Source organism: Anopheles moucheti, chromosome 3 (assembly GCF_943734755.1).
Source record: "Anopheles moucheti chromosome 3, idAnoMoucSN_F20_07, whole genome shotgun sequence".
Classification (NCBI taxonomy): Eukaryota; Metazoa; Arthropoda; class Insecta; order Diptera; family Culicidae; genus Anopheles; species Anopheles moucheti.
The window spans coordinates 12,816,524-12,829,401 of record NC_069141.1 but is presented as its reverse complement, the minus strand read 5'-3'; the positions used below and the strand labels follow the sequence as shown (position 1 = coordinate 12,829,401).

At 46.4% G+C, this 12,878-nt stretch overlaps 3 protein-coding genes across 5 annotated transcripts; 1 reads left to right on the top strand and 2 right to left on the bottom strand.

The window, feature by feature from the left end:
• Window positions 1-308: 308 nt before the first annotated feature.
• On the top strand, window positions 309-4,033 carry LOC128303617 (L-2-hydroxyglutarate dehydrogenase, mitochondrial). 2 transcript variants are annotated; one of them, XM_053040624.1, is made up of 3 exons: window positions 309-1,376; window positions 2,062-2,369; window positions 3,051-4,033. In XM_053040624.1, exons 1-3 carry the CDS (start codon window positions 1,286-1,288, stop codon window positions 3,981-3,983), a joined length of 1,332 nt encoding a protein of 443 aa, XP_052896584.1. In that variant the 5' UTR covers window positions 309-1,285; the 3' UTR covers window positions 3,984-4,033. The 2 variants fall into 2 exon arrangements, with proteins under 2 accessions (XP_052896584.1, XP_052896582.1); XM_053040622.1 differs by having other exon boundaries at window positions 1,270-1,989; window positions 2,060-2,369.
• Window positions 4,034-4,231: 198 nt separating this feature from the next.
• Window positions 4,232-5,499, bottom strand: LOC128303621 (post-GPI attachment to proteins factor 2-like). The gene is made up of 2 exons (XM_053040629.1): window positions 4,847-5,499; window positions 4,232-4,721 (listed from the first exon to the last, which is right to left on the bottom strand). The coding sequence occupies exons 1-2, from the start codon at window positions 5,295-5,297 to the stop codon at window positions 4,366-4,368; spliced, it is 807 nt and encodes a 268-aa protein (XP_052896589.1). The 5' UTR covers window positions 5,298-5,499; the 3' UTR covers window positions 4,232-4,365.
• An 855-nt stretch (window positions 5,500-6,354) lies between these two features.
• On the bottom strand, window positions 6,355-12,396 carry LOC128303611 (ubiquitin conjugation factor E4 B). 2 transcript variants are annotated; one of them, XM_053040611.1, is made up of 6 exons: window positions 11,972-12,396; window positions 8,248-10,853; window positions 7,994-8,189; window positions 7,806-7,918; window positions 6,868-7,736; window positions 6,355-6,785 (listed from the first exon to the last, which is right to left on the bottom strand). In XM_053040611.1, the coding sequence occupies exons 1-6, from the start codon at window positions 11,990-11,992 to the stop codon at window positions 6,718-6,720; spliced, it is 3,873 nt and encodes a 1,290-aa protein (XP_052896571.1). In that variant the 5' UTR covers window positions 11,993-12,396; the 3' UTR covers window positions 6,355-6,717. The 2 variants fall into 2 exon arrangements, with proteins under 2 accessions (XP_052896571.1, XP_052896572.1); XM_053040612.1 differs by having other exon boundaries at window positions 7,994-8,165.
• Window positions 12,397-12,878: the final 482 nt, after the last annotated feature.

The following is a 12,878-nucleotide window of genomic DNA, read 5'->3' as shown; positions in this document are numbered from 1 at the left end:
TTTTTACAGTTCAACACATGCGCACACCGTACAGAACGTTTTGTATATAGACGCGCTGGATGTGTGTAAATAGGCGTAATTCCACGATGAGAGAGAGTCAATCTCACCGTTGAAAAAAAAAAACACACACAAATTCTCATCCAAGCGATAGGGAAAAACGGGTGCAAAAACATGATGTTGCCCAAGTGCAATATTATGTGACCGAGGACACGGGATGGGTTTAAGGCTTACGTTTTCCCTTACTGTACGCTGGGTTGTATCCCGCACACATGGGTTTCTCTTGTGCGGCGTTTTGAGTTTGGGTTTTGGCTGAAATGGCTGCTATGTGCTGCTCGACCCGTTCAACGTGTGTTCCCTTTTGGCACGTTTGGTTTGTTCCATTCTGGCTTCGCTTTCTTTTTTCCCATCTTTCCTTTGAGAACGGTGAAGCCTAAATCGATCCATTAGCCCAGCAACAGCAACAGTAGGCAACGCAGCCATACCGAAACCCAAGCCAAGCCAAGCCCCTCTTTGCTCTGCTACCCTTTGCGCGTTTGATGAAGAAAACGCAAGCCAAGCCATGTGGTTCTGGGCCGTCCCGGGAAACGAAAAGCATTATACCTCTCCGGTTTTGCAAAAAGGTGTTAATAAAATTGAACGTCAATTGCTGAAATCGTGGACCTCAGAATGAATACCGATTTGGTGAGATGATTCATTTTAGTTGGGTGGCTTTTTTCACATCTCTCAAGAGTTCTAGAGCTCTAGCGACAGGTGACACGGAGTTTCTTGGTAGTCTTTCCGCCCAAATGACGGCGCATGCTTGGGCTGCAGGAGGAGATGTTTTTTGCTAAATGAAGCAATGTATAAAAATAATTAATTTACTACGAAACCTTAATAGGTAGTTAGTTCATGATTCGATTAATTGTACGCAAATATATGAGCATTACTTAAATGTGAAAACCATGAAAAACACACCCCCAGAGAGTGGGAAAGCATTTGCCGGAAGTTGATGGAATGCGAAAACGCAACCGGCGTGCTTCGCATTACCAACACAGGCAAACACCACGTATCGGTGTGAGGAGGTGTATACACAAAAACACCCCACGCGCTTTTGCTCATTCGTCATAGATCGAAGCAGCCCTTTCGTTTATATATCTTTTCCTTTCACCCTCTGCTGAAGCACGGCAAGAAATGTAGCCGACCTGCTTATTGTTCAGTTATGTTTTCCACTAAACATCACCCAATTCCAAAAGCCTGCATTCAGACTTGAAGATGTTATGTAATCGGTATTCAATAAAGCAGATGAATGCCGCGCACCGTTCGGATTCAATTCCACGTTTGCTGTACTAAAAACTTCCAGCTCATCATCCAGCAGCACAACAGCAGCGCTGTCGGTGGTAATGTTTTAAAGTACCAAAACACGAGCTTTACGCGAATCGCTCAAAGTTCTACAATGTAATCCTTTGGGCGCTTTTCCAGTTCGTTGGCAGCACTGGAAACAGCGCTTTCGAATGTACAGCTGTTGAGCTGTCAAAAAGCTGTTGTACATTAAGCGCTTTCTACACGAGCATAATTGCCTCACTGTTGAAATTTACAATTTCTGTTAGTAAATTATCATAAAAATGATTACACTTAAGTTAAGTAAATTATAATAAATAATATTATTACACAAAAACTGATCAACATTTCCACTTACCTCGCTGGCATCGTGTACCGCAGGCTTAAGGTTTGGGTTTCACAAATGAAAACAATGTCAACAACAAGGTCATTCATCCGTTCTTCTCTTCGGTCGCGGACAAGCAGTGGATTCCGGCTAGCAAATATTTTATTTTAGTCGGCCTTTAGCCGTGTACAGCATTTATTTTGCTGTTTCTCGCGCCCTTGTATATTAGCCAAAGGATACGAGTTCGTGAACCAGTCGAGATAATCAAAAATGTTGTTATCTAGGAAAATAGTACCACGAACGATAGCAGGTCTCGTCTGCAGAAGCTACTCAGCCGATGTGAATAGGTATATGAAACAAAGTGCTCAGCGTGAGATTGTTTTTTAAAGCTAACTCCTAACATTGCTACTTCCGTAGAAACTATGACATCGTAGTAGTCGGCGGTGGCATCGTTGGTACTGCAACGGCCCGTGAAATTTTGCTCCGACATCCCACACTGCGGATCGCGATCGTGGAGAAGGAACCGAAGCTAGCCTTTCACCAGAGCGGACACAACAGCGGTGTGATCCATGCGGGCATTTACTATAAACCTGGCTCGCTGAAGGCGAAACTGTGCGTGGAGGGATTGCATTTAAGCTACAAGTATTTGGATGAAAAGAACGTACCGTACAAGAAAGTGGGCAAGCTGATTGTGGCCACAAATCCGGGCGAAGTGGAACGATTGAATGTAAGTAAAGGAATTCAATTGTTATTGTAGTGATGCAGTTGTGTGAGTGATCTGTTATTGTTGCGTGCAAATTTGTGCTGGTTGAAAGTAGGTCAACGAGAATGAAAAGCGAGATCAGTTGACCAAAAGGGGTGCTGCTTCGTAAGGTGCCCTTTTTGATAAGCTCATCCTACCCCGAGGGCATCCTTGTGCTCCACAGTACCGCTCTGCATGGCACACTGGGAGAGCCGATCGACTCCCAGGTACGTGGATGCCCTATTGCATTTCCCGATTTGGATCAATTTCTAAGGCTGAAAAACCCTACTTATTGAAAACAGTTAGAATTATTGGATATTACATCTCCTGATGTTTCAATTAGCGATTTGTTGGGGTTTGCCCTGATACAGCCTAACTCAAGGCGATTTTTAAATGTTGTCAATCGTTCTGTAAACTGCTGCTGTTTTAGAAGACCAGTAACGAGGAATGAACACAACGAAACAAGAACGATCGAAGCAAGATCAGGGTTGAGATGCCCTTCAACGGTTTGGAGAAATACCAACCGATGTGAATTGTATACAAGGTCATCTTTACATAAGTAATAAGGCCAGGTCGTGAAAAAGTAGGTTAACGCAACAATACTTATTCAGCACGATCGTAAAACGAGAATTAATTCGAATTTTATGTTTTCCCACTTCCGTCTAGGACCTGTATCAACGCTCGCTTGCCAATAATGTGCCCGACGTGCAGTTGGTTGACAAGGCCAAGATCAAGGAGATCGAACCTTACTGTGAGGGACTGAAAGCGATTTGGTCCCCGCACACGGGTATCGTCGATTGGGGCCTTGTAACGCAGTATTATGCGCGCGATTTTAAATCCGCCGGCGGAGATGTGTACGTCAACTTTAAGGTGGCCAAATTTGCGGAAGCATCCGACAATGTTGACTATCCGATCGTGGTGCGCAGTGAGAAGGGTGATGAAATACGCGCCCGCAATATACTGACCTGTGGTGGATTGCAGTCGGACAAGCTGGCGGAGATGACCGGTTGTCCGTCGGTCCCTAAAATTGTCCCATTCCGGGGCGAATATCTGCTGCTCAATAAGGACAAGTGCCATATGGTGCGGGGAAACATTTACCCGGTGCCGGATCCACGGTTTCCGTTTCTGGGGGTACATTTTACGCCCCGTATGGACGGCAGCGTGTGGTTGGGACCGAATGCTGTGCTTGCGTTCCGACGAGAAGGCTACAAATGGTCGGATATCAATGTGCCGGAGTTGATTGATGCACTGCGGTTTCCGGGCTTTATTAAAATGGCTTCCAAGTTTGTCGGTGCCGGCTTGATGGAGATTGCCCGCTCGGCGCTAATACCGCTGCAGGTGCGTGAGCTACAAAGGTTTATCCCGGACATACACGAGTACGATGTGACGCGCGGTCCGGCCGGTGTGCGTGCCCAAGCACTCGATAACGATGGTAATCTGGTGGACGATTTTGTGTTCGATCATGGGAAGGGCGATTCGGCCCTGTCGAAAAACATTCTACACTGCCGCAATGCTCCATCGCCCGGTGCAACAAGTTCGCTTTCGATCGCCAAGATGATTGCCGATAAAATCGAGCAAGAGTTCCACATTGGCAAGTGAACCAGAACGCACACAGGAGATTGTTAATGTTGGTTGTTGTTATTATTGTTGTGCGGAATCATATTCCAACTAATGTTTGGTGAAATTTTATTTAAAGAACGTTTGTTTTCCTTTTAACTCGTGTACATTATTTTATGGTGTCCGACACGCTGGTCCGTTACATTTTTCCCGGTTCCTTACAAAAGTAAGCACGTAGCGGAACGTTAAACAAAAATAAAACGAAAAACGAACAATTCTACCAAGCGTAACTTAGTGGAGCGGATGTATATACAAGCGTATTGCTGCTATCTTATCTTATAAGATCATTTATGTTTAGGCGCGAGCGCAACCGACCAACGACACACGCACAGAGATCACACTTTCGATGACGTGTCCATCCCTTTTAAACGGAGCTAAAGTGTATGCCGGTGCGCCAATGGAAGTACACATTTGCTTTTATAAAGTCCCAGTAGGCCGTAATGTGGAAGCCGATGTTGGAGTACACGAACACGTACTCGCTTAGCGCAAACAGTGAATAGATGCCCGGCTCGCAATGGCTGTTGTGGCGCACGAAGAAGTACACCGCAAACAGTATGGAAGCCACATTCACCACCAGCAGTCGGCGCTTGAAGCGCAACGATTTACGCTCCGCCAGTGTAAGCATCTCGTCGGCGCGCGTTAGTCGATTGATGAGCACCACCAGAAGCATGTACAGTATGGAACAGATCACAAAGGCACTGAAACAAAATTTGTGAATTTCTGGAAGCAAACATCGTTGTTGTTACCGGTTAGATTGGAGCCAATTCTTAGTTAACGGAGGTTAATTGGAAGAGGTCAGCGCTATGGTAGCGGCTGAAGACATGGGTGTAACTATGACAACTCACCATAGTTGTTGCTGGAGGTCCATAAGCTTAAACCGACCAGCGAGCTTAACTCTACGATGTTTAAAATACACGCTAGGTAGGCCCACTCTTTGCGATGCTTCCGTGTCAACAGCGTTAGGTGATGGTTTTTGTACAGGAATGCAATCGCGTACCGGAACGGAGCGTGAAATAGCACCGAAAACTGCCACACGAATCGTTGCGGCTGGTAGTTACCGATCGCCGCCGATAGCGAGGGCAGGAAATTGTACACCAGACAGTGGGTCGCATTCGCCTGCTCGAAGTTGTACAGCAGCGACCAGATGACGCAGAACAGAAAGCCCGTAACCGGCAGCATAACTGTCCCGACGGCCAACTTACCGAATCGGACGCGAAATGTACTTCTCCGGAGGGTGCCGCCACCACCAGTATCGCTCACATTGGGATCTACGAGTCGCTCGTACTGCGGTAACATTTCCACTGGCGCAAATGGTGGTCAAACACGGTATTTGTCGAGTGGTTTTGTTGCCAACTGTTTACACAAACCATTGCATTTTCCGTTTACCGCATATGCAGACTAATTGTAGCACAAAATTGCCAATATCACAGTGTGTTGCGGCATGTTGTTGGTACGGGGCGAAACGAAAGTAAACAAACAGACGTCTAAGCAAGGAGTGTCAAAACCAAGATGATAATGGTACCCATGATGGTCATGATTGAAGAATTTATTTCATTATGTTTCTAGCGTGGAAGCGAAGGCAGTGCTGCCTAAGAAGGGTTTCTTTTTTTGAAAAAAGAAACGTATGAAAATTGAAAAAGTACGATGATGAATGTACCGCGAAGTTCGAAACAATCGAGGTCAAACGTTTAGTCAAACTTTGTCGACTATCGTCGCATTGTTTGAGGATCAATGCGACGAAGCTAAAGTACATGCTTGCCGGAGGGTTTTACCGTGATAGGATCCACCTGGGGCACAACATATCAGTTGCCGAGGACGATCTCTAGGAAGAGTTCTGCTACCTTAATGCAGTCGGTAGTTTGGACTAGTTCTCGTTCTCAACGGCCATGTGTAATGGACAATGCTAGTGGAGAACGCCAACGTAACAACGCTCTGGAAACGTATTGGGGACCTAAGCATGCCAGAACTGCCAAAATAATTAAAAGGACAATGGAGGAGCTCCAACAATGCCGAACTCCACGAGCTGTACGATAAGCTCACTATAGTAGAGCGCCAGACTCCTGTGGAAGGCTAATCACGTGATTAGAATAGCACCATAGTCTTTTTAGATCGTCTACATAGACAGAGGAGGTGTGAAGCTGAGATGGAGTGATGGCGTTGATGCGTCCACCAGAAAGACCGGGATAATGGGATTGGTTGTTGACGACATTCGACGGTTAGCGCTTTAGAGGACTAGAGCAACGGTTGCAACGCCAGATAAGTAAGATTTAGTACTTCGTAGCTTCGCTATTTTCCACCTTTCCATCTTGTAAGTAGTATCCAAGTAATAGTTACCAAAAAGAACAAAATGTCACAAGGTTTTAAGTTAAAGTTCTAATATATTTCCTTTAATCACGCACGCAATACAAACAATATTTAGCGAATGAGAATCATTGCATCAATAAAGTATAGATAGGTTTCACTTGAAAGGATACGCGTTCGTATTTTCAGGCGGTAGATCTTGATCTTGTTTTAGGTTTTTATTTCTGCCACCACACACAAACACACACACTCACTCACATCAACTTACCAATACGATCGAGTTTGCTTTTTTGCGGATTTATTAGACATAGTAGGCGGCTGCATGGAGATGGGTGGAAGGGGTGTGGGAAGAAGTAAGTTGCACAAGGGGTTGTGTTGTCACGATCATCGTCATACAACGGTAGATAGAAGCGATTTAACTAGACTGCTTCTGAGCTCGATACTCTTTGATCCACTGCTGGATGCGCTCCTTCAGTTCCGTGGCTGTAAAACAAAAACAAGGGAAGACCCCAATACATTAAACCATTCTGTCTGGTATAAAAGCACCTCAGGGTGAAACTCTTACCCGGTTTTAGCATATCTTCCGTAAGTGGTTGACGGTTGAACGGATCGGTGCTGCTGTTAAGCAGATGCCGCGTAATGATCGCCCGGTCCATAATCGTACCGGACGGCAAGATGACCGGATCCGTCATCAGTGTATCCATCAGCGGGTCCTTAAAATCATCTGGCGCTTCCGCAAACTCATCGGCATTCTCCTGATTTTTCACATAGATATCAGCTGCCTTATGGATCAGCTTCCGGAACTCGTCCACGTCTCTGTGCGAACGTATACCGATCCGTTCTACGCGGTTTGCCGCATCTTCAAAGAATTGCTTTTCGAACGAACGCTCATCGGCAGCCAGGGCGGCCGCAAACTCATCACAGCTCAGATGCAGATAAATGTCGACCAGCTGTCCCAGCAAGCGCCGCGGTTCCCAACCATACTTGTGCGGATGGCGTACGCGCAGATCGTTACATTTCGGACCGCACAGCTGGTGCAGGTTGTAGTTTAGCATCGAGCTCAGCCGGTCGATCAGCTCCGGGCGCAGGAACGGTTCCTTAATGTCGATCGTCATGTAATGGAACATGTCGACCGTTTCCCGTGCCAGGGTGAGATACGACCGGCACTGGCGTTCGTCCTGCACTAGCTGCCGCTGTCGGCTCTGTTGCGCTTCCTGCGTCAGTGCATTCCAACCGGCATCATCCATCATCAGTACCTGTGTTTCGTGGATGCGCTTCAGATACTCCAAGCACTCGTCCAGCAGGTAGGTGGTGTCGTTGAGGAAGAAGTTCACAAACTTCACGAACTGTTTGCCACTTTTTGATTCGTTTACAAACGCCTGACGATGCATTGCGCTTTCCCAGAGACCCTTAAATAGATGACTTATGTGATATCTATGGGAGGAAAAACACATTAGTATTACAATAAACCCCCTTGTTGATGCACTTGATGGTTTAACCTACCTTATCGTAAATTTGTCATAAAATTCAGTACTTTGTCCCGTCGTTTCGATATCCGTATAAAACTTCATAAGTGCACTTACTAACGCTGTCTGAGCAAGTTCATGATTGATAATCTAGCGTGATAAACAAGAAATACCGGTTAAATTCTCCATTCAGCAGACACGCGCAGGGTTTTCTACCGGACTTACCTGCAGATACAGCCTTTGCGAGGTGGTCTGTATGGTTGGAGAAGTTACGAACAGGACCTCTATCAGTTTGGCAGTGATGTAGGGATTCTTGATCAGCTGCGGTGCACATACCAGCGTCAGAATCCAGGTGATGATTGAATTGTCGACATAATCGATCACGCTGATGCTATGCCTGGAGTGAGGATTGAGATAAATACTAAATTGAACCTATTTTGCATCCCCTTTTCTCTTAATTTAATTTAAATTATACGTACTGCATGCAGAAGAGTATAAAGTCAGCAATATCCTCGATGTACCATTCGGGAAGGGCGGAAAAATTTTCGCTCGCCACCAGCGCCGATGGGTGCTTCTGGTTGGTGAACGGTCCATCGATCGGACGGTTCTCGATCTGATACAGCATATATTCGCACACAGTCGAGTAGAATTGCATGCAGGCGCTCAGTACGTTGGGATCGATGATGGCAATGTCGCAGCTAAGCTTCGCCTTCGACAGTTTGTTCATCTGGCTAACGCAACGATCGCGCACCTGCTTGTTGCGCCGTGCCAGCGGTGTGTTTTCCCACTGCGATTTGGTTGCATTGAGTTCGTCCACCATGCGCTGCAACTCTTTTGTTGCACGCAGCAGCTTGTTGTAGCGTTGGATCGCCGGGATGATGCCGAGATGATGCGCGTGCAGCGTTAGAAACCAGCAGTGCGTAACGAACTTATGTTGCTCCCAATCCTTCACATCCTTCAGTGTCACCAGCCAGTCGGCATACTCCTGCGACGAGAATTTTAGCTTCGTCTCATCATCAATCTCGACCAAACTTTCCGGATGGTGTGGGTAGAGTGGATCGATGCGCGACAGATTAATCTTTACCGATAGCAGCTGCAGCACGGACATGAAATTTAGCATGAACCCATCTTTGGCGAGAAAGCGATCGTCCGCATTGTACTGGATGCGTTTCGCATTCGACTTCAGTATGGCGGCGATATAGTTTAGCATTTCGAACCGGCTGTACTGGTTCGAGAGCAGCACCAGGAAGATCGAGTGCAGCACCTTGCGCGTATTGCTCAGTATCGAGTGGAACGAGTTCGCGAGCGTGCGATCGCACACGTTGTCCGAAAAGTGATGGCTGGCGAACTTGGGATTCTCGTCCAGCATCACGGACAGCGACAGGAACGGTGCGAGATACGATACCTTCGAAATTTCACGCGCGAAATATTTGTCCGGCGTGAACGCGGTCAGGAAGATCTTGTGCTCCACAATCAGCAGACAGATCGGGTGCGCATTGTCAACGCGCGTTTCAATTAGCTCCTTCAATCGATTCAGCGGATCCGCCACGATGTTTTCGTTACAGATCGCATTCTGCATGTCGATAAACAGATCGTCCAGCACCGCGTTAAAGATGACGCGAAAATCTTCCTCACCGTCCGATTTGCGACTTTCCGCCATCAGGTTGGACATGAAGTCGGACGACACTTTGTTCTCGTACATCAGCGTCAGCAGCGGCGATTTCTCCAATGCGGTGCTACCCGTGGCCGGTGATTTACTACCGCTGATAACCGCGCTGCTGGTGGCACTCTCGCCTCCACTACTACTACTGCTTCCCGGCGGTTGGCAGAAGCTTTGGAAGGTATTTTTCAGTACCAATATTGCGTACTTAAGCGTATGCTGCCGGATTACCGCCACCACATTCGGTAGCGTTTCGGCGAGATACATTTTTTTGCATTTCTTCACCTTCGTATAGCTGTAGAGTTCTTCGTTCGAGCGCAAGTAACAACCGATAAGATATTCCAATGCCGCCACACGATTGTTAGCGAACGCTTTCATCGACGGCTTCGACGAACAGTACGCTGGCGCATCTTCCTCCGGCTGCATCTCGATGTCGATGTCCATCGGAGTGGCGGTGGTACTACCTGCGGCAATGCCACTGCCGCCACTACGTCCCCGACTAATCACAACCTCGTCCAGCATAATCGGTTTCACCTTTTTGCTCGGGATCGTACTCCAGCTGTCCGACAGGCGGCCTCCATCGCTATCTTCACCGTGTGACACGATCAGCTTGCCGTAGTAGATGCCTTTAATCACCTCGGTGATCACATCCGCACAAAACTCACCATATCGCTGCCGTTCTAACATTTCAAGCGCATTCTCTAGTATGACCGATTCAATTGTAAATCGAGAGTTGGAGTAACGTGCTTTACTGTTTATTTTCATAATGCGCAGCATGATCTGTAGCAGCTCGTCCTGGGCCGAAACACGGTTATCCTGTTCGCATTGTGCTTTCGGCTCGAGAGTACCGTCTAGACCAATATGATGATCTCCGCCTGGTTTTGTAGAGCTGTGGTCAGATGATGATCGTTTTTTGAACGACCATGCGTTGGCTGTTGCGCTGGTCGTCGTTGGAACCACCGCCGGTATTGGCTTCTTGCGCGTTGTTGCATTCGTAGTCGATGCTGGAACTGCCACGTGAAGGGAACGTAGTTTCTGTTGCTGTTGAGATTGTTCCGCTACCTCCAGGCCCAACATTAGCGAGGCTTCGATTGTGTTCGGTAGAATCATATCAGTTTTGGGGTCGGTGCTACTATTGAGACTACTGCTACTACCGACATTATCGCTGCTACTGCTTTCCATTGTTTCCGATTTATCCGAAACAATCGGAGTGATGCTGGTTGGCATTTGTTGGGAGTCGGCTGATTTTTCTACTATCGCTACTTCAGCTGTTGAAGTTGCTGCTGGTGCTGCGACAGAGCCAGTACTACTAGTAGTGGCGCCGGATATTGTGCTGGTATCCGTTTCCGTGGATGATGGAGTATTATTGTTGGAGGCATTCTTCGTATTTTTCGCACCTAACTTTCTTAACCTTCGTGCCCGTATCTGTAAAAGATTGGAAAAAGACAAAATGAAAATTAGTACCATTTCGGAGACGATACTTCCACGTAAAATCCCTATATTATTCCCAGTTCTAGAACTACCGTCACGTGCTTGCACTGTCCAATGAAAGAATGATAACAAACGTTCAAGCTTTTCTTCGCTACGCGCGGTGGGTGCTTCTAGAAGAAAACACTGATGTAAACAAGATCGGTTCTGTCTGCCTGTCCGTTTGCTTCCTTACCGCTTTGGTTGGTAAAAAAGTATGACACAGTTGTGTGGATTTTCCCGTCGCAATAAGAAACACCCCATAAAACAAGAAGCACATTCTTGTACACGCAGCATTCGACGCAAACAACCAATACAGACGATAGAAGCGACAGCAAGACCTCATTTTTTCTCCGCTTGATTTTCCCGGACACATTTTCCAACTTGATCTTTGTTCCGGGTTGTGTTGATGCGTAGCCTTGACTGGGTACGGCACACTCATTAACCGCCTACTGATGGTCGACAATGAACATTTTGCTTTGTTGGACGTGTACGTATGGTGAAACTGTTTTGTGAACAGAAATACATCGGTAAATAGTCACCATCGGCTGGCTTACAAGCTCGCTGCAAATGTTGGCTCAAATTGATCACGCCGCTTTAGGGATCGGTGTGTGTAACTAGCGACACACCGTGTATAGCTGGTGCTGATGTTTTCTTTTGTATTTTTGGATTATCTTAACATCGCCACATCGCCAAAGCACGGGATCCACGGGAGGCAGCAGTATGTCTCGTATCGCTTGGTGGTGGCATCACTGTAACTGCGTTAGTAGTAGTGGTGGTAGCATAAAAGCATCCTCTCTCATCAATGGATGGGTAATGTGATCCGGTTCTTTGTTTCGTGTTGGGCCACAAAGTAAAAATCAATATGTTGATGTCGAAAATATGAGCCACGATCTTGTACCACCTGAATCGTAATGATGCGCTAATGCCCTCGCCATTTCTTCTAAAGCAATTAAGAAGCACGCAAGGACAATGTACGACTGTATACAGAGGGCCAGTTCTCCTTCAGGGTCGAGAGATCAGCAAGCCTTGAGAAAAATATTGGGGGAAAAAAAAACCTTCGGACAAAAATTTACCTCTTCTGGTGTTAGCTCCATTGCGTTGCTGGCAGTTTCTGCTCACAAAACTATCACTTTTGGCGACTTTCGTTTCACTGGCACTTGTTTTGCACTAATGCGAATATCCGATAGTTTTCACTCTTTACTGTACCCGTTCTTTAGGAGCCTCAGAGACACCAGACTGTTGGTAATGATGTTGAAAAGTTTGATATTTTCTTTCCTCCTTTCACCACATCAAACTACCATCACCTCTCCGTCTGACGAAGGACGTTTTTCTTTTACTACCTTACTTCATTTGGGAATTAATCGATTTGACGATTCAAGACACGATGGAGTCAGGGCACAAGGTGCTATGACGCGTCAACAATGCATTGAAGCAAGGTGCAATTTACCTACATTCACGGAACTTTAATCGTACTCATCAAAGGAGACTTCGTTTCGATAGCACACTAAAATAAATACTCCAACGCAGTTGTGCGGAAGTTGTGGCGACAGAACAACTTCTAAACTCGTTCCTTTACCCACAACCGGGCTACCTTCACTTTTTTTTCGAGCAGCGCGAATGATAGAGGAAAAAGAACGATATTCGCGACAATTCACGACAGATATCACCATGAAATGAAGAAATTGGTGTTGCGTTGGTATCTTCTTTCCGCAGAGTGGATTTACAATTGGACAAGTGAGAATGATACGTCAAAAAGTACCGTTGTCAGAGGCCCCTTTACATTGGGTAAACTTGTAAGTTTACATGCTTCGCACATGTTCTGCGTCGCATCATCCGGCATTTTGAAACAGTGTAAAGAGGGTTAAATAAACGGTTTTTTTGCAAAGAATTTTACGTATGTTTTAGAAGGTGCCAAGAAGGAAAATGTAGGAAGAACGTTCATTATTTACGATAAAAGTTGAAATGTTTCGACCATCTGCA

Bases quoted from the DNA above. Each gene is read 5' to 3' on its own strand.
- LOC128303617 (XM_053040624.1), top strand. From the start codon at position 1,286: ATGCCGCGCACCGTTCGGATTCAATTCCACGTTTGCTGTACTAAAAAC. The intron at 1,377-2,061 runs GTAATGTTTTAA...ACTTCCGTAGAA, and splicing joins CAACAGCAGCGCTGTCGGTG to ACTATGACATCGTAGTAGTC. The intron at 2,370-3,050 runs GTAAGTAAAGGA...ACTTCCGTCTAG, and splicing joins GCGAAGTGGAACGATTGAAT to GACCTGTATCAACGCTCGCT.
- LOC128303621 (XM_053040629.1), bottom strand. From the start codon at position 5,297: ATGTTACCGCAGTACGAGCGACTCGTAGATCCCAATGTGAGCGATACT. The intron at 4,722-4,846 runs GTGAGTTGTCAT...GTTTGCTTCCAG, and splicing joins GACCTCCAGCAACAACTATG to AAATTCACAAATTTTGTTTC.
- LOC128303611 (XM_053040611.1), bottom strand. From the start codon at position 11,992: ATGGAGCTAACACCAGAAGAG. The intron at 10,854-11,971 runs GTAAATTTTTGT...AATCTTTTACAG, and splicing joins TGGAGCTAACACCAGAAGAG to ATACGGGCACGAAGGTTAAG. The intron at 6,786-6,867 runs GTAAGAGTTTCA...TTTGTTTTACAG, and splicing joins GGAAGATATGCTAAAACCGG to CCACGGAACTGAAGGAGCGC.